Genomic DNA, 25,039 nt, shown 5'->3' on the forward strand with positions numbered 1-25,039 from the left:
ATTTCGTTTCTTGATTAAATTGCAGTTCTGCGCGAAACGGTTTTCGCCGCGTTGCTTCGAAGTCAAATGAAAAAAGAAAAAAAAGAAAATGAACGCGCTCGATGTTGAGCACGATAAATGTTTGATTTCGCGAAGAGACTGGACGTTGATGTTGTCGATACACATTATGGTATCGAGTAACGCCCCGGGCGTCGTGAATGAAATTAATAATTTTGTATACAGGCCGTTGCGCGTGTTCGACGCTAAAAATTAATTCCGTCGATATTCAGCGGACTGATTGAATCGTTATATTTTTAAGGACGTGTAAGCCATCTATTAAACCAAAATGGAGAATCCACTTGAGGGTAACACGTTCCAGTCCCGCGCACCATATATGGGTCACGGCGATTTTAAATAAAAAGTTAATAAGTCTCGCGTAATTGAGGACAACAAGTACTACAAGTAGAATTAACGCGATCACAGTGTCACGTACCATATACGGGCCACGATAATTTTCAGTAAACTGTTAATAAATTACGCGTAATCGAAGAAAACAGGTATTACGAGTAACGTTAACCTGAATGCGTTCTTAAAAGTGCCGATCTCTTTCTCGAAAGAAGATAGCTGAAGTAATAATCACCGTCCTCCGCTCCGATGTGTCGTAAGCCCGCGATAATTTAGACTCGCCGTGTGTACTATTACTTATTAATTCTAGAAAAACCGTCGCCGTTCGAGCTTCCCGCTAAATATAAAAAATACATAAAAACATCCGCGTAATCGCAGCGAACTCCTATCATTCTAATAAGCTCGATACAATTTCCTGTGTTTTCGCGCGCGCGCGTTTTAAAGCCCGCCACGTTTTTCTAAGAGCCGAATCAAGTCGACGGTTAATCTGTCGCGATATTATTAGCGGCCACATTCCCTCCGTCGTCGTAATCGTTGCCTTGGATTCGGATAAAAAAAGAAAAGGTGTGCAAACAAATTCATATAAAAAAAAAAACAGGAGAAACAATTAGGTTAGAACGAAAATGACTCACCGATTGCCGAAGCCGAGAATGTTGCCAGGCTGGTTCGTTAACTCTGCCGCGAGAATTGCCGAAAATGGTAACGAGGGTAGCGAGCGTCGCGGAGGGGTGACTTCCGGTTCCACGCGAAGGGTGGATCAAGGTCGACGACAGCCGTCGAAACTCGCTGAAAGACAGAGAAAAAGTCTCGGAGTCTCGGCGGCGTAGCTGCGGGAGGAGGGGGCAGGAAGAAGAAGAAGAAAAAAAAGAAGCGGGAGAAGAAAAAAATATGCTATCTAGGCTCTTCGGATGATAGAAAGGTGATGACCTCGATCCTACGCCTGCCGCGTATAAAACGCCGTTCCCGTCTTGCACCTCGTTCCGCCTGTTTCTGCTCGCCTGTTCTGACTGGCCTGCCCACGCCTGCCCTTCTGTCAATTATATTTACTATTTCATTCATACCGGCCGCCGCTTGGTCCACGAGCCGTGCCCATTCACGAGAACGGCCGCGCATGCCAGATCGCTCGCGCCCGATGGCTATCCGATAGGGTAGCGCCTCCATATATGATTCGGATGGGAGTGCACCACCGGCAAAAATGTAATTTGCCGTAATCTAGGATTATACGTGGTTGCGTAACACCGACGCCAGATGTATTGCCTGCTCTGCCCATCTAACGGGTGTCCTCCGCCGTAATCGAACCGTCCCGACATTTTCCGACGGCAGAATGGTACCTCGAGCTTCCATTCGGTAGACGGTTGTTTCACATTCGAGATTTTTCTATTCACAATCCTGTAATACGAAACCTATCGTGGTCAAAAGTTATTTTACAACTGCATATATTTACAGTTATTATACGACTGCATGTGTATACAGTTGTATTATATATACAGTAATTATATATTCAGTGATTATATATACAGTAACTATATATTCAGTAATTATATATATATATATAGTGATTATATATACAGTAATTATATATCCAGTAATTATATATATACAGTAATTATATATACAGTTATTATATATGCAGTAACTATATATCCAGTAATTATATATACAGTTATTATATATGCAGTAACTATATATCCAGTAATTATATATACAGTAAATATATATATAAGAATAATAATATATACAGTAATTATATATACAATAACTATATATCCAGTAATTATATATACAGTTATTATATATACAGTAATTATATATATAAGAATAATAATATATACAGTAATTATATATACAGTTATTATATATACAGTAATTATATACTGTAAATATTTACATATTTACAGTTATTCTACAACTGTATAAACTTTAGAAACTATTTCTATTGGAGAACGCTTCGGTAAATTACATTACCAGAGCAAGTTTTATGAGAAAGAACTTGACAAAATTGAAATGAAATTGATCATTTCACTTTCAGCAGATAATTCTTGCTAAGTATTGTGTTAATTGACATACTTCACTCGAGAATAAGTGCACAAAGAATCCTAAGATAATGCTTCATTCGTTTAACCTTTACATTCTGGATTGATAAATCGTGTTCCCTTTTTAATGCCACGTTTTCAGAAAAAGAGCTCGTCACATCCGATAAAAGCGTTTTAGAATATTTTTGCAAAAATAAAGGTGTCGATTTTCAGTCTGTGAAAGTTATACGTTGCATTCGATTATACATGCTTGACAAAATTGATCCACGAACGACAGAATAAATTTGAGAAAAGAATGAACGACATTTTGCGTGTACAGTGGAATCTCGATTATCCGGACCGGTCTCGGAGACTTAAATGTGCGGATATTGAAACAATTACTTAATCAGAAGGCTGTCCGACATATTTACCGTGTCGTATAATTAATTTAGATGCTACGCATCGTTTCAGATCGTATTGGGATAATTGGAATAATTGAAACGAATTGGAAATTGGAATTGAAATAAATCAGGCATTGATGATCCAGAAAATTCGAGGTCCTGCTGCACTTCATAATGCGTTTAATTAGCAATCTTGTCATTTCAAGAACGTCTTACAACGTAGATAAATAGAAGTGGAATAAAGGGTTGATTTTTCAGACTGACAATCTTATATTCTGAAAATGACTTTTCACAGCAAAAGACTGTGTTTGATAAAGACTGAGCTTTCACAGCTAATCTGCCGCAGATGGTGGAAATGATTTAGGACAATAGCGGCAGCATCACCCAGTACGCAGTGTTACATAAGATAGGAGCGCCGCAGGATCCTCAACCGGCAGTTGTATTAGGATTCAGAAAAGCGCGCAAGCCATTAATCAGTTTGGCCGTTCGGCGCGCGCGCGCGCGCGCGGAATCCGAAGTCGCGAGCGTTTTACGGAAGGATTTCATGACTCGTTGCTTAACAGGCTGCTACCTCGAAGCGTTTCTTTGCTTTCTCACCGAACCCTTTGCCGGCCCCCGGTGACCGTGGGAATTTCGACCGGGCACCCAAAGTGGGTACCCTCACTAATCGGGCGCTAATTCGGCTGATGCGCTGCGGAAACAAACGCCGGCACCTCACTAATTCGTGAAAGACAACGTGAAAAAAGTTCCTCGGCTTCGGTTTAATGAGGAACGGCGCATCGAACGCAGCACACTTTACCTGCGAAACGTTTTCGAATCAATTAGCGAACTTGAGAAAATTACGGACTCGTTGATTATTACGTGCATGGAAAATTAACGCATACAAAATTAATCGGACGATTTTTTATCCGAAGTATAAGATCGCGAGCGATCGATTGTTAACCTTTTAGGCACGACGCGCCACTATAGTGGCTTTCGCGGATGTCATCTTTCAGAACAACACGCCACTATAGTGGCTTTCGCGGATGTCATCTCTCTGGACGACGCGCCACTATAGTGGCTTGCTCTAGTAGCTCACTCGCTCATCGTTTGAACCAAATGATCGTCTTCATATGCATTGTTTCACACTTCTTTTGTCTTCGCATCGATTTACAACAGTCTACAGGATGTCCCAAAAATGTCTCGTAATCCGGAAATGGCGGGTTCCTCGGATCATTTGAAGCAACTTCTTCCTTTACAAAAATTTCCTCCGAGGCACCGTTAACGAGTTATTAACGAAAAAAAGAATCGAGTACGGCTGACGCGAGGCGGCCCAGCTAACCAGCGCACGAAGCCCAGTTCCGCTCATTGGCTTGATCGCCTCGCGCCAGCTGAGCTCGCCTCTCATTGGTCACTGTTTTTCGTTAATAACTCGTTAACGGTGCCTCGAAGAAAATTTTTGTAACGGAAAAAGTTGCTTCAAATGGCCTGAGGAACCCGCCACTTTCGGATTGCGAGACATTTTTGGGACATCCTGTATATACAGACAAAATATACAGTATCAGACTCTGTACAGTACATATCAGACTCTGCCGTCCAGAGAAATAGCCTCGCGCAGAATTCGGCCGTACCTAAAAGGTTAAGAGAACATTCTCATCCGTTTAGTAACAGTTTCTCGAAACTCTGTTAATTTTGAATCGACGCCCGGGTTGCTTGTTTGACCGACGATATTTATGGTTTCCATCGAGTACGGGCTGTCAGGGGATGTGGCGTTCCCCGCGAACGCTGAAAATTCACGGGTTAAGGATCAGCATTTCACGATCCAGAGGAGATTAATTGCTGTCGGCGCGCATACGGCAGTGCCCACGCGAGTTCGAGAGCGATACAGGTCAGCTCTGGCTGCTCTCCGTCGTTTTGCATGAGTTTCTGCGAGTTTTTTTCTCTCGCCTCGCGCGGACTTTTGAAATCGTCGATGATCGAGAATCGGATCGGCACGCGTCAGAAGAGACACGGACCGACGCCGCCGGCCCGCAGAGACGATTTCCTTCCCGTCGGAAGAGATGAGGTCAACGTTATTTTCTAATAGATGAAACACTCGACGAAAGCCGCACGCACACTCGCGCGCCTGATAACCCGAATAATTAAGTTTCCACGTTGATTCTCGTATTCCTATAAAGGCATCGCCTCTCGCGCCCACGCTCAATTCCTTTTCGACTCTCCTGTGAGAGAGAAAGAGAGATAACGAGGGAGAGAGAGAGAGAGAGAGAGAGAGAGAGAGGGAGAGAGAGAGAGGGAAAGAGAGAGATAACGAGAGAGAGAGAGAGAGAGAGAGACGGACCACAGCTCCGTGATTGCAAAGCCGTTTCAGAATCTAATGATGTTTTCTCGTAACGCGGCTGTGGAACTCGTTAACGATCGTCCGCCTGTTATCTGTATTATCGTAGTCACCGTGCGATCGTTCTCACGAGTTCCGATTATGACGAAATAATTTTCAGTTTTAGCTGCAGGAAAGTGCTTTTACGAATTTATGTTGCTCCGTTACGTGGCTAAAAATCATAAATAATAATTGCAGGTTCATTTGGAGATATCGAGAGTCATTTCGTCCTCCATTTTTCATTTCAGCTAATTATGTACAGCCGTTTACTGCGTTCGAATCTCTTTTACCAGGAGAATTCGATGGCAAAATAATATTCCGAGGATACAGAAATGTGCAGGAGAATCATCTGCGTCAATAATGTCCGACGAAAGTTTATTTATTGTTGAAAATAACGAGAACATATGATTCTTACCGCTTTTGTCGTAAGGTACTACGTATAATCCGGCACGAATCATCTGCGCTTGAAAATATGAAAATAGCGCCATTGGATGCGGTGGCAAAACGCTCAAACTGTTGACCAAAATCGACCGATGGCAGTCTTGGATAGCGGTTTTAGCGTTTTGCCACCACACCAATTGGCGCTGAAAGAATCCCGAACGAAGCTTCTTTGTTTCTCCGAAAGAGGCGCCACCATAGTGTTTTTTTTTTTATTTTCAATAATAAATTGATAATATTGATAGAGGAAAATCTCCTGATTATTCCTGTACCCTTCGAATGTATTTTTGATCCCTACAGCGTCTATAATAATAGCCACCATCACACACTATAGACAACCATTGTACATGTTTTTAAGTCACTTCTAAGATCATATCCAAGAATATTTATAAACAACACATTAAAATACTGATAACTGAATATTTTTATCAAAGAAATTCAGTGAGTTTTCTCTTATTTAAATCAGGAATCTTAAAATAATACGATCGACGATTAATGATTTCGTAGCTCGATCGGTACATTCGACGGAAGTTTACCCCGATGTACGATCGCAGAAAATAACCCACATGTTGCCTCTCTGTTTTCGTTCTGCCATTCGATCAGCTGATCAGCCATGGAGACTTCAATCTTGAACGCGGTAAGTAGTCATTTTGTATTATCGAGTTTTTTGTCGGCCCGAGCGAGCAACAATTTCGTCTCCACCCTGTGAATTAATAATTTATACGTATCGGGATTATTAGCTACCGTTATAGTTCTCGTTTCAGCAAGCAGTTTTGCTAGTTTTTTCCTGAATATGTGACTGTGCGAGGTACGTCGTCACGATATCGACGCATCTGCATCGTCTGTTACTGTTCTCCTCTTTATTTTAGTTTCAAAGCTCTTGTACGCCTCTCGCCATCAGTTTAGTCCTCTATTGGTAGAGCTATGTATACAATACATTCTTCTGTTACAGGCACACGAAAGGCAACGAAGAGCAGAAGCGTTATTGCAAGCGGGACGGTTCGAGGAGGCAGCCAAGTGCCACGAAACAGTAGCCAGTCTCCTGGGGGAAGCGCACGCCAGACTCAAGTCAACCTACTTACGCTTCAGGACCTCCACATTATCTAATCAAACTCCTCCAACTGTGATTAACTCATTCCATTCCTTAGTCACTTTAGAATCTCTGAAATTACAACAAGATTACCATAAAAGGCAGGCTGCCATAGTTAGGTAAGTATCGTTACAATTTTTGATCAACCAAAAAATCGACTGTGATATCTAACATCCTAGAATAAAACAAGCTCAGTACGAAGAATACAAAGCTACGCTGGAGAATCAGCAGAGAGAGATCAACAAGCAGGCATCCAAGAAGTTGGAGGAAGAGGCATCCAACGTACCTACGGATAAATGCGACGGATCTCTGCGCCAGGCCATATACAGGACCATCGAAGAGCAGGACAGCCTGCTGACTTTGATCTCATTACCAGATGACGAAGGGGAGGGTTTTAAGTACCCGAAAGACGCTATCACGATCATCGAGGAGCTGAAAACCGTTAATTACCAATTACGCTGTCTGGTTGGAAGTTTGCTGAGTCAGTTGGAAACCAAAGAGGAGGAGGTCCGGCAACTGACCGAGCAACTGAAGACCGTGTCCGTCAATCCCAACGACGACGCCAGATTAGATAATGCACATTCGATGCGCCTCGCGCCTCTGCCGCCGCTGACACCTCTCGAGATGCCCCTTTTCGACTTCACGTCGACGTAAAACGTTGCGCAACCGTATCGCTCGGTTTCTTTTCCTCCCCTTATTTAATCGAATCTTCCATGACACCCGTGAACAGGATACTGTAAAAAGAATGAGTCGAATCAGGATTCGCACAAATAGTACAAAAGCGAACGTCGCCATGGTGTTCGGTCCCTAGGCACAGTATGTATACTCAAAGTTCAAGTGTACAACAATCAAAGTTTCGGGTCGTACAATGGCAGGATCTTATCTCTTATCGATTACGAAGACATAGTACTTATGTTCGCCCGTTGTTTGATGCTATTCGGAGGGATCAAAATACATATCATCTGTAGGTACCGTTTAGGCAGTCGGTGCGCACCCTATTTCGCAAAGTTCTACGTCTACGAGTACCATAGAAAAATGACACGGCTTCCCGCGGATCGACATACTGCCACGCGAATTTAGGCAGATCATGATAATAGGATATAAGTAACAAATCTCCACCGTCGCGCGATAAAGCGTCGGTGTTTCTGTGTGTGTGTGTGTGTATAACCGTTTGTCAATCGTCACTTACGTGTTGTGTGAACTACTCGTTGCTTGATCTGTTTTAATGTTACCGTCAAATACGTGTGAGACCTTTGGAATACTTTATTATATACTATGTATTGTTGCTCAATAAATCATCCAACCGAAACACTCCGCTTTTCACCACTCTTATGCTAATACAACGCATATCTTGTTCCACGACGATCAACTGTTTCGTGTTTAAAATCGAATACAAAACATAGAATCTTCGAAGACGGTCTACACTAGAATTGTTTCCAGACAAAAATGATTATAACAGAAGCAGAATAAATTCTCAAAATTCACTCCGATCGTCTGTCTTCGTTTTTATCACGTGCAACAGTTAAGAAATTGTCGAACTAAAAAGCACGAGAAGTTGTCTTCGATTCCACTATACCAAAAAATGTGACACTCTGTCAGATAAATCGGCAGCCTTCGGCCCCGTGGCTCTCCAGCCTTAAAATGATTTCCAAAAACCCGTAAAATTTGTCGTTAGAAAATAAGGAAACATATACACATTTGGCAATTCACCAAATCTTCCTAGTGTCTTAATCATCGGATCGATGTCCAATAAAATGATTGTTGCTGTCGCGATCGAGGAACGGAAAATTCGCGGCTGGGAGGCAGGGGAACGATGGATCAATCGGGGGAAGTGGTAACAATTTTCATAGGACAGGCCGGAGCTCAATTAGCGATGGCCTGTTGGGAGCTGTTCTGCCTGGAACACGGTCTTTTGCCAAACGGTTGCATCTGTCCGGGCTACTACCCTCAAGAATCTTCGGTTTGCACGTTCTTCGCGCAGCTGAATGTGAGCGAAACGTGCGAACAGATTTTTCGAACGGTCTCATGAGAGGAACGATCAATTTCGCAGCAGAGACAAATGACTCCGCACACGGTGATCGTCGATCTCGAGCCCACGGTGATCGACGAGATTAGAACCGGCCCGTACTGCAAGCTGTTCGATCAGCAGTCGTTGATTTCCGGGAAAGAGGATGCTGCGAACAATTTTGCGCTGGGCTATGGACCCATTGGCTGCGAGATGTTAGATATGGTGGTGAATCGTGTTTGCAGGATTTGGGAACGGTGCTCGAAACCGACTGGATTCATCGTATTTAGGTACAGTAAATTTTCTCCGATTGTCTCTCAGCTTGGAAACAAAAATGGACAATTTGGGAAGAGGAGATATTGTTATTTGCGATGTTTGAGTGCAGTAAGTTCTCTCCAATTGTCCCTCGGCTTGTAGATAAAAAAATGGACAATTTGGGAAGAAGAGATATTATTATTTGCGATCTTTGAGTGCAGTAAATTCTCTCCAATTTTTCCTTAACTTGTAGACAAAAGTGGACAATTTGGGAAGAAGAGATATTGTTATTTGTGATCTTTGAGTGCAGTAAATTCTCTCCAATTGTCTCTCAGCTTGTAAACAAAAATGGACAATTTAGGGGGAGGTGATATTGTTATTTGTGATCTTTGAGTGCAGTAAATTCTCTCCAATTGTCCTTCAGCTTGTAGACAAAAAAGGACAATTTGGAAGGAAGAGATACTATTATTTGTGATCTTTGAGTGCAGTAAATTCTCTCCAATTGTCCCTTAGCTTGTAGACAAAAAAGGACAATTTGGGAGAAAGAGATACTATTATTTGTGATCTTTGAGTGCAATAAATCTTCCCCAATTTTCCCTCACCTTGTAGACAAAAATGGACAATTTGGGAGGAAGAGATACTATTATTTGTGATCTTTGAGTGCAGTAAATTCTCTCCAATTGTCCCTTAGTTTGTAAACAAAAATGGACAATTTGTGAGAAGAAGATACTGTTATTTGCGATTTTCTAGTAATCGTCGATTGTCAATAACTATAAAAATGAGCCGCAAGGCTCGAATAATCGTATTTTGATTTCATTTCAACGAGAAACGAGTCGATCTCGTCGTACAGTTTGGTTCTATGCTATACATTCGTATTTTAGGTGATAATAAAAATTCTTTACGACTCTCGATGATCAATCAATCGGCTCGTAACAATTTATATTTCCATAAAGATCTGAAATCTATTGATCAACGCGGTAGTTCATGGCTTCTGCATTTTATTGAAGACCTGCAGTAAAAATATTCTCCCTAATCGACGTTCAGATTCTACACAAAATTAGTCAATTTGGGAAGAGAAGATACGATTATTCGAGCCCTGTGCCTCATTTTCATAAATGTTAACAATCGAGAACTGTAAAAATGAGCAGCAAATTGTCCATTTTTGTTTTTAAGCTGAGGGAAAATTGGCCAGAATTTACTGCATTCGGATGCTGGGTAGAGAATAAAAGCGAGGATGTTACCAAATTTCTCATATTTTCCAAGGTCGCTGAGCGGCGGAACCGGCGGCGGATTCGGCAGTATGCTCTTAGAACGCCTGACATGCGATTTCCCGAAGCACGTCACAGTTGACTTCACGATCTGCCCCGCTCCGAATTTGTCCTCCGTCATCGTCGAGCCTTACAACGCTGTTTTAGCAACGCATGTTAGCGTGGATCACGTGGACTGCTGTTTCCTCGCCGATAACGAGGCTCTGTACAGCATCTGCGGAAAGTACGACCCGTTATATTTTATATTTATTTTATATATTATATTATATATTATATATTTATATATTTAACTCGACGTCGATGAAGGAACGGTATCGGCTTAATATATAAAATAAATATATAAAATATAATATAATATATATAATAATAATATATAATAATAATAATAATAATATAATAATATAATATATAAAAATATATAAAATATAATATATATATTATATTTTATATATTTATTTTATATATTAAGACGATACTGTTCCTTCATCGACTTCGGCTTAAATTCACGAGTAAAATGACGAATATCCGTGTTCACAAATGCTGTTCCTGTGTCTTCAGGAACTTGGAGCTGGAAGACGCCGAGTACACGAACCTGAACAGGATTCTAGCTCAAGTGATCTCCAGCATGACGGCCTCGATTAGGTTCCAAGGCTCCGTGAACTTGAATCTGAACGAGATGCAGACGAACCTGGTGCCATTCCCTCGGATTCACTATTGTCTTTCCACGTGCGCTCCATTGATCAATCCTAGGAGAGCCTTCCATTCGGAAATTACCACGCAGGAGATCACTCAGGACTGTTTCGAGCCCTCTAATCAGGTGCTAATCAATTTCCATTGCAGTTGTCGGCTCCCGTGATCTCGGATACCACGCTCCTTACTATCTTTGCTCGATCGATGAAATTGCAGATGATAAAATGCGATCCGCGGACCGGTGCTTACACCAGCTGCTGTCTTCTCTACCGTGGCGAAGTCAGTCCAAGCGATGTCAACAGCGCGATCGCGTCTCTGAAAGGGAAAAAGTCCATTCAGTTCGTCGACTGGGTTCCGACCGGGTTCAAGGTGCCCAGACATTGTTAATAAACATTTGCTCGCGCAATCATTTTTCCTAGAAAAATGATGCACCAGGTCGTCGGTTCATCGGTTTCATTACGTCCGGTATTATGACTAACGCCGCAATCGATGTGTCACGATCAACGTCCCTAATATTTTCTAATCTCGAATTCTGTGCTCTGATTTCGATTAAACTGATAAAAGAAAATCGAGCGCAATTAGTTGAGTCGACCTCTTGGCATACCATTTTCTTCGCAATTGCCGCGACTACGAATTTTTCGATTGCTATAATTTCTGAGAAGGGAAAGAATAATCGATGCTTATTGTGCGCCTAAATTTACTCGAATGCTTAAATATCGATGACAAGAGATTAGAATTTTATTCCAATTTTGAAGAACTGAATAACATCTATGCTCGATAAGTTATTACCAGACATTTTCATGACGAGTCAGACTCGTCAAAGTACGGCAAGGGGTTAATTAAACGCTTATCAGACGGGTTGTTTTTTCCGTCTTTCTCGGTTTCCGGGCATTTTCTTTAAGAGAATTAAATAAACATGCACATATGGTTTCGAAGCATTGTAATTTTATTAACGCTAGATTTACGGAGCTGTTTCAAAACAGCTAAAAAAACAGCTGTTTTATATTTATAATGTTTCTGATACTTATATTGTTCATAAAAGTAACAATAAGACATTTATTCCGACTTCGAACAAAGTGTTATTGTAACATTTCCCGCGAGTAACATACAAATTGAATAAATAACTCATAAATGTATCTTAATTAGAAAAATTAAGATAAAAAATTCATCGACACAATATAGAAAATTAAATTAAGAAATTAGTGACCCGTCATTTTGACGGGTTCCGCAAATCTAACGTTAAATCGATGCAAGTTTCGATCAAATTTTCTAAAGTTATTTTTTTACATGTCTGGTATTAATAAAATATTAATGAAGTGTTTGATAAAATATTAATAAAAATTCAAGGAAAAACGTGAATCTACGTGCGGCCCGTCCTAGAAAGTCCGAATGGAGAAACGTGAATCTACGCGACCCGTTCGTTAAGCGTTAACTAATAATTACATAGAAATCAAGTTGTTTTGGTGCAGAGTAAATTAAGAGGCGAAACCACCCGCAGGTAGGAATCAATCATCAGCCGACGATGTCGGTTCCCGGCGGAGACATAGCGAACACGAAAAGAACGGTCACGATGCTGAGCAACAACACCGCCGTCAAAGAAACGTGGGCGACGCTGTTGCGGAAATTCGACATGATGTACGAGAAGAAAGCCTACCTGCATCACTATATCGGAGAGAAGTTGGAGGAAAGCTTTTTCCAAGAAGCTCGGGAGAACGTATCGACATTGATCGACAATTACAAGGAGGTCGAGAAATGAAGGACGTCTGTTCCGATGATAACCGGTCTCCTGTCGTTGTTGGTAAACAGACTAATTGTTTTTTAAGCTTCGATCGTTATCCGACGTGAGATAAAACGTTCTATCCAATCGTTATATTTGGGAGTGGCGATCGATTAGGATTACCGGGATAAATAATTGGGAGATAGGAGAGCGAACTTCAATCTTGAGCAATGAAAATTTCAAGGTCCCTTCGGCTTTTCCCGCCTCGACAAATTCACGAATGCTCTTCAAGCAGAGGCAGAAATGTACAAACAAGTCTCCTCTATCACAATCTCTTGTACTTTCGCAGCAAAAAGCCTCGAAGCTACCGTCGAGAGGACACCTAGACTGAAATATCCTGGCATTGATCTCTCATCGCGAACGATTGAGAAGTTTGCCGAGTCTGGATCATCGTTGACAGCGATTTAACATCGAACGCCGACAACTTTGCATCGAGATCAAGATGATTACAGTGTCCGAGATGACGAAGGCCCCGGAGATCCTTCAAATTCAAACTTTTTGGTACGAGGTTTGATCGCGGAAGTAAAAGATCGAGACGATCGAGCGAGATTAAGAAGAATCTGCGAGCGATAAGGAGGCTGTCGGTGGCAGACTCTGCGGCACCAGCGGCGCGATTTGAACGCGCCTGTTCCACGCTTCGTTCCCATCGTTTGGCAGCGGCCGCGCGAGCCCGATGATAACGTTAATGATAACGAGCACTCCCCGCGCGGGAGCTTGCTCGCGCTCGCAACCACGCGTTCTCCTCGAGCTAGCGAACAATAACGGTGTCCTGGGCTCTCACGTAACACCGTGCATCTGATAAGGAGCCTTCGGCGACTGGTTAATTCACGGTGATAACGGTGCGTCACCTGCTTTGTTCTCGAAATAATTGGAACCGTATCTCCGGCATCGAGATACCCGCGTGCTCAATGGATTTCTCGCGGAGGGCCGGCTGACAACTGAAACGAGAAATTACGTTACAGAAAAGGCCGATTAAAATTATCCCGGAAGAAAGCGACGGGAAAGTGTGGCGCGACAATAGAGAACCAGAATCGAGAAGGAGAACTGATAGCTGGATATAATTGTACTTAGAATTGTATCGCTTGTTTCATACGTTTCGATCTCGAGATTGTTATCATCTTTATAAATTTAATTGGATAAAAGGCTCTTTATATCCATGTGTTTTGAAATGACCATAATTGCATGAATCGCTCGTTCGGGACACAGGCGATGTTTGGCATGGTTCGCTGCTTTTTTTGCTACTCGGCGATAAGACTAGAGAATAAAATTTGGCAGAAGTAGAAACGAATCTGAAATGTCAAAGCACAGAGATGTTTAATCGCCATCTTGTACGTGTACAAGATGACCATAATTGCACGAATCATTCGTTCGAGACACAGGCAATATTTTGCATGGTTCGCTGCTTTTTTTGCTACTCGGCGATAAGACTAGAGGATAAAATTTGGTAGAAGTAGAAACGGATCTGAAATGTCAAAGCACAGAGATGTTTAATTTGCCACCTTGTTCGTGCAGTTAAATGCTCAATTATCATCTGGTACATATCTTATCCCGGAGCCTTTTGTACGCATCGTTCCACATTCTACATTACAAGACTTTGTAATCGATGTTCGATCGACACGATTGCTCCTATCAGCTTGCAAGGTTTCAGAAAGCCCATCGACCAATCATCGATCGAACGGTGATGCGGCAACGATGTCGTGAACTTTGCGTAGATCTCAAGACATGGAACTTCCAAAGTCTCGAAGATTGAGGGTCCGCGCGGCGATAACGTATCGATCTCTGATCGAACCGTTTACCCTGCCCCCCAGCGAACATATCGCCACTCAAATTTTATCTCCCACGTGTACCCACCGTCTACGTTTACGTAATTTCTTTCAAACAACGAATGATCATCCAGTGATACAGATTCCAGACCGTCTGTCGTTCTCAATCGGCAAACGGAGGAACAAATTTTAAAGACTCCGATCTCATTCGATTTAGCACGCTTGAGAAAGTTATTTGATTCAAGTTTCAAGAACAATCATTTTCATTGACCGTAATTTTCTAGATATATTTAGAGCGGTATTATTTTTTTATATGTGTGTACACGATGGCTTTTCTTACTCGCTATCTTTTTATAGACAGTTTCTTCTAGAACATATCAAACAGAATTAGATGTACAGTAATGTCTCTCTAATTGACGCTCGGATTGTCCAGAAAAATGGACAATTCGGGAGGAGGAGATACGATTATTCGAGCGTTGCGGTTCGTTTCTATAGTTACGAATTATGCAACGACTATAAAGAACGAGCTACAAGGCTCGAATAATCGTATCTCTTGTTCCCAAATTGTCCATTTTTGTGCAGAATCTGAGCGTCAGTTAGGGAGACATTACCGTACTCTGTGATCTTGATCACGATTTGCGCAAAATCTGAGAGTTAATGTTTCAATAACTCGACGGCGGAGCTTAATTTCTTGACTGTGACACGTCTCCGAGAAGTCTTCAGGTCGTTCTGTTTGCAATTCCGTTTTGTGCGATAACTGGGAGGACTATACAGTAAATTCTCCCTAATTGACGCTCAGATTGCGACGAGGAGATACGATTATTCGAGCCTTGCGGCTCATTTTTACAGTCGCCGATTGCAAACAGTTATAAAAACGAGGTGCAAGGCTCGAATAATCTTATCTCTCCTCTCTCCAAATTGTTCATTTTTGTTTACGAGCTGAAGGGAAATTAAGGAGAATTTACTGTAATTATTTGTTCAATAATCCAATGATCGAGCTTACTGGGAATTTATCGACTGCGGCCGGTTATCGAGAGGACACCAGACCGTTATCAATATTCGCGATCGCACTATCGCGATCACGATGTCTGCTCGTTTCACCTCGCGATGCCACGATAGATTCACGTGAATCATACACAACCATGTCGCTCTCTCTCTCTCTCTCTCTCTTTCTGCGTGTATCTTTCTCTCTCTCTTCCTGCGTGTATGTCTCCTCCTCTCTCTCCCTCTGTCTCTTTCTCTCCCGGTCACGCGTATTATTCGCGGATAACGCAGTGCAGCCGACTTTTGCGTCGAACATCGCCGAGGGTTACATAGACAGACCGCACGAACCCGATGAACTTGCGGATCAGACGTAGCTGACAAATTTTCCATCGACTACATACTCCGTTGTTGGAACTTTCTTCAAAACACGCGGAACGCACGGGGCCCAGATAACTGCGGAAAGAACGATCACTTCCTTTCCAGCTCTCGCTCCGTCATCTTGTTTCGCGAGAAGAACGAGTCATTTCACAAGTCATTATTTATTTTCGGTGCCGTGACGTCTCTTTTCAGAATCTGTATTAACCATTTCCGAATTACAACCGCGCAGCTATTGTGCATTAATTTGTTCAACATTGCAGACACTCTGCGACACTGTCTTTTTTGCAGTTCTTCTATATTTTTAGAACATCTTAGATTGGATATCATTTTCGCGGATTTAGCACTGGTAGAAAATTGTGCAAAGATTTTGAAAGACGCTTTCTAGTGTGTAGTTTTAAGGCTTGTCAGAGCCTTAAAATAAAAATTGCAGTTCGATTGTTCGAAAGAAAAAAAAATTTCGTATTTGCAATTATTCTGCAGCAAAGAGCGTCGGTGTGAATGCGAGGGAAGAATTCAACGCGTGTCGCAGCGGTGTTAATTAGAGTTTTCAAGAGTGATGAACTGCGGAAGTTCCTTTCCCTATCCTCAAGGGTTGATCCATGGATCAAGAGATTTATTACGCGGTCTTTCCCGCTTGTAAAAATATAAAAGCCGAGAAATTTTCCATCAGCCTTCGCTGCCTGCTAGCTTAATCTATCGAGATTAATTGCAGAAAACTTTGCTGAGAAGCACAGTGAGATCTGACAAGATGAGACGACGGAAACCTGGTGATTAGCCTGGGGATCTTGACGCGTTTATGGCGGTAGAATCAAAGGAACTTCTCCTTCCTTTCATGAAATTAACCAACCATCCTTCTGCGATCCGTGTAAGAAAGTACAGAAAATTTTCTCCAATTTTCCTTCAGCTTGTAAATAAAAATGAAATTTTTTTGAAGAGAATATAAGATTATTCGTGCTTTGTATCTCTCGTTTTTATAATCGTTGACAATCGGCAAGTATAAAAATGAGTCACAAGGCTCGATTAATCTATTATAAAAATAAACAAGAGATTATGCCAAGGTTATGTCAAGTTTATATTTACCGTACTGATATAACCAACCCCGCCTACTATTTGTATGTAGAAAATACCAAAACGATATAATGATATATAAATACCCCATATAAACACCCCATCGAATTTAACGTCGCAAGAACGAAGAATTTTTAAACATCGTAAACTTTTTAAGAGACATCGAACTACATAATCACCCGAAAAGTCGCCAATGACAACGAAATCGATGCGACATTAAACGCAAAGGAAAAAATAATAGTGAGAATTTAGCTTCCATGAAATTAAGCACGAGAATTCGTGCATCGAAATGCCAGCTCACTGATCCAGACTGTCATCGATAAAGTTCCGCCAGCTGCAACAAAGTACGAACAAAATTACTCCCAAGACCCAAGAATAGCGCAAACTGCAAATATGTGCTCAACCACGAATCGTTAAAATTTCATCCGGTTCCCGCCGCTTCTATGAACTCGTTATCGACGCCGTCGTGCTCGAGCTGACGCAATTGGCCTAAAACGAAAGAATTTAATAAATGACGAGAAGGTTGGACGTCCGGAGATATTACAATTTTTTCCACGGAGAATGTCCTCCTTTCGTCCGACGAAGCTCGGCTTCGACGCGTCCGCGTTGAAATTACTTCTCCTGCGAAAATTCCGAGGATCGGCGAGCGGTATTTTCCGAGTCGAACGCGGCGCGGGAAAAACACGCGCGAACGATCTTCGGAGAGGATTAAATTGTCGATATATCTGTATCAACGATTAACCGATAAGGCTGCACTCGACGGACATCGTTCGATAAGCCCGTTACGAATTTCACGCGGGGCCCGCGGATAAGCTTGAACCGCTATAAATAACGTCGCGAAAGTGATGGCGGACGGCGATCGATCGATCGATTGGCTCGATCCGCGAGCGCCTCGAATTTCCCGAGCACCTGGATCAGGTGATCGGGCCCGATGTAATTCGCGTGATCGATAGTGCCATGAGTGGTTCGCGCGTGGCTGATAGATAAGCGGCTAGAGAACCAGATAAAAGCTACGCTCTGAATTTGCGGAACGGCTTCGCCGTGATCGCGCTGCGTTCTATATTCGTCGTGCTCCGTTTCTACGAACGCCTAAGCTTTTCCTATCACGAGGAAAATCCACCTCGTTAATGTTACATCGGCCCGAGTAATTTTAGCCGCGACAGTGTGTTTGCCGTGGGATTCGGAAATCGGCGATGCTGGAATGTCGCACGAGAACACGCTGCCCGTGTCTCTCGCGCGCAGACGATGCTCTCACAATGATTGAGAAAACGTTTGTCCAGCCGGAGATCGAGTTTCACAGGGAGAACGGAAGCGAAAGACTGTCTGCGAAACTTTTCAGAGACTATGAAAGGCTGTCGCGAATTTTTTCCGCGCGTACTCGCTACGCCGTTGCTTTGTTTTCTTTCGTTTCTGCCGGTTAATGCGGCATTTTTGTAGGTCGTTTTATGAGAATCGAGGAAACGAATCGATCTCGTCGAACAGCTTGGTTTTTTGTGGTATACGCTCGTATTTTAGATGATAATAAATATCCCTTGTGACTCCCGATGATCGATCAATCGGCTCGTGATTGTTTATATTTATTATTATTAACGGCTTCTTATTGTTCATGGCTTCTGCTTTTTATTGGAGATCTGCAGTCTAGATTACAGTAAATTCTTCCTAAACGACGCTCAGATTCTGCTAAAAAATGGTCAATTTGGGAAAAGCAGATATGATTAATCGTTTTATCCTATATTATAACCTTGTGGCTCGTTTTTATACTCGTTGACAATCGATAACCATAAAAACGAGCAGCGAGGCTCGAATAATCGCATCTTCTCTTCCCAAATTGTCCATTTTCGTGCACAATCCGAGCGTCAATTAGGGAGAATTTACGGTATCGCTAGAAGATTGCCATGCAAATGATTGTTTGCATAGGGCAAACGAAAGTTCGCGAACTTTTCTGGCGCGATTCGGGTTTCGATTACGCCAAAAAACATGCTGGACTGACGTCCGCGTCGTTTCGTCAAAAACAAAGTGCATCGGGAACAACAAACGAAATGTTATCGTTGGGCCGCGAATCTCGGCGCGAACGAAACATTTTCGCTTGCATTTTTCAGCGATTAGAACCAATCGACGGACGGTTTCAAAGAGAATCGTATCTCACCCCATTCTCCATTATTTTCGAAGAAGACTCGGCTCGTTGTTCGCATCTTTCCATTGAATCGATGGTCCACAGTAGCTACGAGTTTCCGCGTTCGTTAAACAGAGCGGGACGCGCGACGAACTCGCGAAAATCCGATGTGTAATTATCGTTCGCTCGCGCTGTCGAGGCAGTCGATTTTTCGGAACGTGGAAACGTTAATTGCGCGCGATTCGCGCGAGCGCAAATGAGGTTCGTCGACGACGGTGCACGGCGCGCCGATGGAAAAATTGCCGAACGATTCTAGCGTATCTGAGAGGCGGTCGCAAACATTCGGCAGGCCCAGAGATTCGTCGCGGGAGAGAGAAACGCATGCATGCACAAGATCGACCGTGTTGCACGCCTCGATCGAGATTTAGATCGCCCGATACGAGACGAAACGGTGAAAATTGAGTCACGCCGAGCCACCAGGTTGTTTCGCAATTTCGGCGGAAACAACGGTATCGGTATAAACAACGATAATGGCCGTTAAAATACCGAGAACAGAAAAAATATCGCGGTGTTTTCGCGTAGAACCTCGGACGGATTGTAACCAACCGGATCAAGGCCTCCGCTAAAATTTCCGCTTGTCGACGGTGGCGTGAATTTCGCGAAGGCGTCGTTCCTTGACGATATTTTCATGACGGAATAAATTCTCCCCAATTGACGCTCAGCTATTACACAAAAATGGACTCATTTTTATAGTTGCCGATGGTCAATAATTATAAAAACAAGGTGCAAGGCTCGAACAATCGTCTCCCAAATTGTCAATTTTTGTTCAGAAGCCGAAGAAAAATTAGGGACAATTTACCGCATTCCAAGAACCGAATTTAATTTCGGGCAACGTTGATTCGACGTAATGCCGCTTTTGGAAAATAATTTTTGAATATTATACAACTCTCTGTAGTTGTCATAATTTCGAATCACCTCGTTCGCGATATGCTCGTACACTCGGGCCACCGTTTTTATCAAAGTTTGTGCTTTATCTGTATCCTGAATTATCGAAACGACGGCCGTCGAGAGACATTCTATGTACCGTATCTTACAAAATAACGTGCTATAGAAACATAAATAATATTAAATATAAATGGCGACGCGATATTTACACGTATTCCCCGCTGTAGTTTTCTCAATGTTCATCTTTCCACATTCATCCCTTATGCAAAATCATCCGAAACCTTTTTCTGCTCGCTTTCGAAGTCTTCTTGGTAACTAAAACTTGCAAGAAAGAAGGTTTGCAACGCGAGAAAAGTAAACAGCAGCATAATAAAAATAAAACAAATGAAATAAAGCGTAAACGAACGATCGTATACGCAGAAGCGTTGCACAGTCGCTGCTCGGAATGACAAGAAATTGCCCTCTCATATTGCGATTTTTACGAAACATCCTCTCGCGAGTCGCAACTTCCTCTAAAGCATAAAAAGCGCGCTAAGAATGCGCCGTTCACAGAATCGTTCGTTCAATTAATCTGCGTGTTTACATAACTGCGTGTGCCGAGGAAATAATGCGAGCTAAACAATTTCTCCTCCGCCGAGCAACGCGTCATCGATCGAGTGTGCATGAGACAGCGAAGTGATCGAATCGCAAACAAGGTCGTTGGCTCGGAGTGTTTTGGAATAGCCGAAGTTCCCGGCTCCGTTGCTTAATGGTGTATGTACTTGGACTCTAATCCGTGTATTTTGGCACGCGGAATTGTTGCGCCACACGCGCACGCCTTTATCGGGTCCCATGCGATAACGATGCATCCGATAGGTGGCCGACCAGTAGGCCCCCGGTGATGCTTATCGAAATCTCGGTTCTTTAAAAAAATCTCACGCGCCCCCACCACTCGCGGACGCGTACGAGAACGAGGATTCGGCGATCGCGATGAATGACGCGCGAACGATCTCTTATCGCGAGATCCCGTGACGTCGTACTCATCATATAAATTATCCACCCGAGGAGGCCTATTCGTCAGTTCACAGTCTCTCCTCACAAGATCGCGAGCGTGGCAGAACAACCGTCCGCTGGTTAGCTGCTACTTTAACATTCTACCAGCAACACACCCGTTGCAAAATCCGTAGAACTGTCGCAGTTCTATCTGAACGGTCTAGTCACTTACCACAGTATACAACAAAGGTGAGCATTTAATCTTTCATCGCGTTATTCTCCTCTGAACGGCGATCCTTTCCTCGGCTCTTCGAGCTCTGGCTCGATTCTATAGCTGCGAGGTCTCCGGTTTAATTTCATTTTTCTTCGGAATCTTCTCTTTTCTAATTACAAAATCTTTGCACCATTATCGTGATACAGCAATGTTAATGTTGTTAAGTTAAGACTTCTTGGGCTTTTAGAATGACTGCTTTTAGCGGACAGTTTTCCTCCAGCTGCAAGTCTTTTATTCGTGCTCTCCTTCAGAATTCTTAATCGCGAACTTTCTGTAGCAGTGCCAAGCTACTCTAATTGCAACTAACTTCAATCGTTATAATTTTAGTCCAGAATTCTTGGACCTAGATTCTTTGAATTTCGGCGAATCTTCAGGGCACGATGAGTCTTTAACCGGTTCGGCTGAAGTTTTTGTTCGGTTCTCTATACAAAGTCCCAAGTCCTGGTCCCGAAATCAGCGCGACCGATGTTCGATCGCCGTTAACCACCGAATTTTCCAATTGTCCAGATGCTGATCGGTGGAGCAGTGAGCTACGTAGCAGGCAGACAGGCGGTGCGCACAGTCTACTGGCGAACGGCGAACAACGGCCGGTTACTGAAGACGGCGAAGACCTGCATGTTCCAGGGTCCGCCGAAACCGGCGCCTTCCTCCACGTTCCAAGGCCAATCTCGCATCGACCCGCTGCCGAACTCTGTCTTCAGCAAACGGGACTAGAAAGCACTCAGCATGACACTTCATGAAAAACCTTGTCGCAAACGGGGTGGGAGGGGGGTTGCCAGAGACTGCATCCTCGAGGATGATTTCCTAGACTTGTATATAGTTGTAGACGAATAGACTTGTACATAGCCACTGTTAATTTAAGTTATACTCGTGTATTAGTCGCTTGTAGCCTCGCCGATGGCGGGACCGTCGAATAAAGACAATATTTATTTTCTTTAAACAATTACCATCGACAATTCTTCGCCGGGCCAGAACCCGATAGCAGTCGCGCGGAGACTGGTTGGATTCGAGCATCCGTCTTCTCCAAACGGGAGCGTGATTCCTGATCAATTGACACCATTGACGCCGCAACCGCTTCTCTTCGCCAGAGCTCGCAATTGGTTCAACGGGGATGCCGATCCTCTCCATTGCCAATTGGCGCAAGACGAGAGAACTCTTTGGAGTAGTCCTGAATTTTCTCCGGTTCTCTTTAGTCTTCGTTTCCGAGTTCCCTGGAATCGCGATTAGGCGAGCGCAGCTCATACTTGAACTTTGAAATAAGGTCAAGTCGATTTGCGTCAGCGTGCGGAGCTAGAAAGAATAGGAGCCCGTGCTCTGGATCACCGCTAGAGATGATAACGATTAATCTGGCGGCGTGCGCCGTTCTCCTTTCGCGCTATTTCAGCCGGCATCGTCCGCTCGGCGTGCGCGCTGTCAACAATGACAACGGCATCGCGTGGCAGGATTTGCGTGACACCGGATCGCCGGCGATCCCGGCTCGCTATCGGGCTCCTGCTCGCCCGAAACCGGCCCCATAAACTTCTGCAACGCGGAAGCTGCACCGATAAGCGGTGTCGATGCACCTGGGACTGAACTCGATCACGCGAACGCTCGCGGCACACCGGTTTAGAGCGGCCGGTGCCGAACGGAACGCGTTCTCCGCTGCCGTCTTATCGCGCGGGAACGTTGCAATCATGCACACGCGTCGTGCACAGGTCGGTGTTACGTGCACGGTCCGCTGATAGCATGCCCGAACGCGTCATCGGCTTTATCTTCGGTTCTCCGAGCAAAATTCAGCCTGATGCGTCTGTTCGATTCGAAGAACGAGTCTATTAACCCCTTGCACTACGATCTCTTTCATAGCTACGTTGATCGGCACTTCTCTTTGTTCAAAGTTGTTCTTGCTGGTCCTCGTTTTATTTTGTTCCTTCATTTTGGTCGCAGGAGAATCAAATTTTACGTCGATCTAGAAGGATACACAGTGTTAACAGCGAAAGTGTTAAAATATAACCTTTTAAAATGTGATAACTTCTTTAAAACTGGACTAAGTGACTTGAATTTTTTTTGTTTTTAGATGATAGAGGGACCAGTATACCAGACAATAATGAAAATGTTTCTTTTTTTAAATTTTGCTATTATTTGGAATGAGAAAAGAAATAGAAAAGTCTCGTTTCTTAACTTTTTTATCTGAGCCTATCACGAAAATTTGAAAGATGTCTTTCGTAGACTAGTTATTAAAATTAAAGTAGTTATATATCAGTTATTAAAATTCATTTTTACGATTGGATATTACTAGGATTTTTAGGATGCGAAAGAGTTAGAATACCATTCACGCCGTGACAAATTCGGACCATCCGGTTTCAGTTAGTTTAATCGTATTACAGTAAATTCTCACTAATTGACGCTCAGATTGTTCACAAAACTGGACAATTTGGGACGAGGAAATACGATTATTCGAGCTTCGCGGCTCTTTTTTATAGTTACCGATTGTCGACAACTATAAAAACGTGCCGGAGGGCTCGAATTGTCCAATTTTATGCAGAATTAGAGCATCAGTTAGGGAGAATATCAATTACTCACTAATTGACGCTCAGATTGTCCATAAAACTGGACAATTTGGGACGAGGAAATACGATTATTCGAGCTTCGCGGCTCTTTTTTATAGTTACCGATTGTCGACAACTATAAAAACGTGCCGGAGGGCTCGAATTGTCCAATTTTGTGCAAAATTAGAGCATCAGTTAGGGAGAATATCAATTACTCACTAATTGACGCTCAGATTGTCCACAAAACTGGACAATTTTGGGACGAGGAAATACGATTATTCGAGCTTTGCGGCTCGTTTTTATAATTACCGATCGTCGACGACCATAAAAACAAATCGGAAGGCTCGAATTGTCCAATTTTGTGCAGAATCTGAGCGTTAATTAAGAAGAATTTACTGTATTTAGATTTTGTGAGAATTTTTGTGGCCGATTCTCGACACGCAACGTGTCAATTGGAGATATCGTTATTGACCGTGCGACTTGGATGCACGATATCTGTTGGTCCTCGGTAGATATCGTAGGCCACCCTCTTTCCCCCTTGGGATTACTTTTTGAGAACGTATTGCTTTCTCGCGCTTTGAATAAATGATCTGTTGATGCGCTTAAATACGATCGGCCGGATACAAGCGGGTGAAGTAGGTGACCTTTGGGAATTTTTCCTCGAAATAACCGTGCGACCCAGCTTCTTGAAATTACTTGGGTAGTTCGGTTAACGATCCGGGTGGCCGACAGAATTTTCACTCGTCAGAACGACGAAACTGCCGCGGAAAGAAAAATAGCGTAATTGTTCGACGTGTCGGAACCGTCGCACGCGATAAAAAGTTTTTCGCTAGATAAAAAGTGTCGCGATGCGGGTCAAGGCCGGCGACATTCAACGCACTTGTCGTTTGCCAGCACGACAAAGGTTTCCCTAAACACGCGTCCGTGCAGGCCATTCTACTCCCGGAACATTTTCTGCTCGCGCGACAGCTCTTCGATAGCTTCGCAACGGCGGCGGCTGAATAAGACCGCGTTCACGCTCGTATCTCGCTCGACGGTTTATTTGTTAATGAGTCGACCCGATAAGCGAACATCTGCTCAGAGGAAGAAAGGTTACATTAACCTCTTCAAGGACGAACCGTTAACGAGCGCAGATAACTTTGTTTCCGATTAGCGGTTGTGGAACTTCGCGTGGACACAGGTTCACCGCGGATTAGCCGTCGTTGGAAAAATTGGTAGCAAAAAGTTTCCTCCGTTTCGTTCGAAACTCTTCGAACATTTTCAAACATTTTGCTGCGGCGGGTGTTAACGACGGATCGAAGATTCGGTACGAGCACGGAGCGATTAAAGTCCGTCGATTAAGTT

General features: G+C 43.2%; 3 protein-coding genes and 2 long non-coding RNA genes across 5 annotated transcripts; 3 read left to right on the forward strand and 2 right to left on the reverse strand.

Moving 5' to 3' along the window:
- Positions 1-1,084: 1,084 nt before the first annotated feature.
- LOC117229248 (uncharacterized) lies at positions 1,085-1,902 on the reverse strand. The gene is made up of 2 exons (XR_004492503.2): positions 1,446-1,902; positions 1,085-1,170 (listed from the first exon to the last, which is right to left on the reverse strand). It is a non-coding gene; the product is annotated as an uncharacterized LOC117229248 (long non-coding RNA).
- Positions 1,903-5,964: 4,062 nt separating this feature from the next.
- On the forward strand, positions 5,965-7,987 carry LOC117228786 (nuclear receptor-binding factor 2). Its single transcript, XM_033484781.2, has 3 exons — positions 5,965-6,225; positions 6,541-6,797; positions 6,858-7,987. The coding sequence occupies exons 1-3, from the start codon at positions 6,202-6,204 to the stop codon at positions 7,330-7,332; spliced, it is 756 nt and encodes a 251-aa protein (XP_033340672.2). The 5' UTR covers positions 5,965-6,201; the 3' UTR covers positions 7,333-7,987.
- Positions 7,988-8,491: 504 nt separating this feature from the next.
- LOC117228775 (tubulin alpha-2 chain) lies at positions 8,492-13,826 on the forward strand. The gene is made up of 7 exons (XM_033484767.2): positions 8,492-8,665; positions 8,729-8,973; positions 10,202-10,429; positions 10,765-11,023; positions 11,113-11,265; positions 12,395-12,694; positions 12,963-13,826. Exons 1-6 carry the CDS (start codon positions 8,492-8,494, stop codon positions 12,650-12,652), a joined length of 1,317 nt encoding a protein of 438 aa, XP_033340658.2. The 3' UTR covers positions 12,653-12,694; positions 12,963-13,826.
- On the reverse strand, positions 9,117-11,760 carry LOC117228794 (uncharacterized). The gene is made up of 2 exons (XR_004492369.2): positions 10,799-11,760; positions 9,117-10,420 (listed from the first exon to the last, which is right to left on the reverse strand). It is a non-coding gene; the product is annotated as an uncharacterized LOC117228794 (long non-coding RNA).
- A 7,109-nt stretch (positions 13,827-20,935) lies between the features above and the next one.
- On the forward strand, positions 20,936-22,113 carry LOC143260618 (uncharacterized; the record flags this gene model as incomplete). Its single annotated transcript, XM_076526642.1, has 2 exons — positions 20,936-21,145; positions 21,678-22,113. Coding segments are annotated over 2 exons (417 nt in total), but the record flags the coding sequence as incomplete, so codon positions are not given.
- Positions 22,114-25,039: the final 2,926 nt, after the last annotated feature.

Source organism: Megalopta genalis, chromosome 15 (assembly GCF_051020955.1).
Source record: "Megalopta genalis isolate 19385.01 chromosome 15, iyMegGena1_principal, whole genome shotgun sequence".
Lineage (NCBI taxonomy): Eukaryota > Metazoa > Arthropoda > Insecta > Hymenoptera > Halictidae > Megalopta > Megalopta genalis.

Coding starts and splice junctions, on each gene's coding strand:
- LOC117228786 (XM_033484781.2), top strand. CDS start 6,202: ATGGAGACTTCAATCTTGAACGCG. Junction 6,226..6,540: donor AGACTTCAATCTTGAACGCG/GTAAGTAGTCAT, acceptor CTTCTGTTACAG/GCACACGAAAGGCAACGAAG. Junction 6,798..6,857: donor AGGCAGGCTGCCATAGTTAG/GTAAGTATCGTT, acceptor CTAACATCCTAG/AATAAAACAAGCTCAGTACG.
- LOC117228775 (XM_033484767.2), top strand. CDS start 8,492: ATGGATCAATCGGGGGAAGTGGTAACAATTTTCATAGGACAGGCCGGA. Junction 8,974..10,201: donor ACTGGATTCATCGTATTTAG/GTACAGTAAATT, acceptor ATATTTTCCAAG/GTCGCTGAGCGGCGGAACCG. Junction 11,024..11,112: donor GTTTCGAGCCCTCTAATCAG/GTGCTAATCAAT, acceptor ATGAAATTGCAG/ATGATAAAATGCGATCCGCG.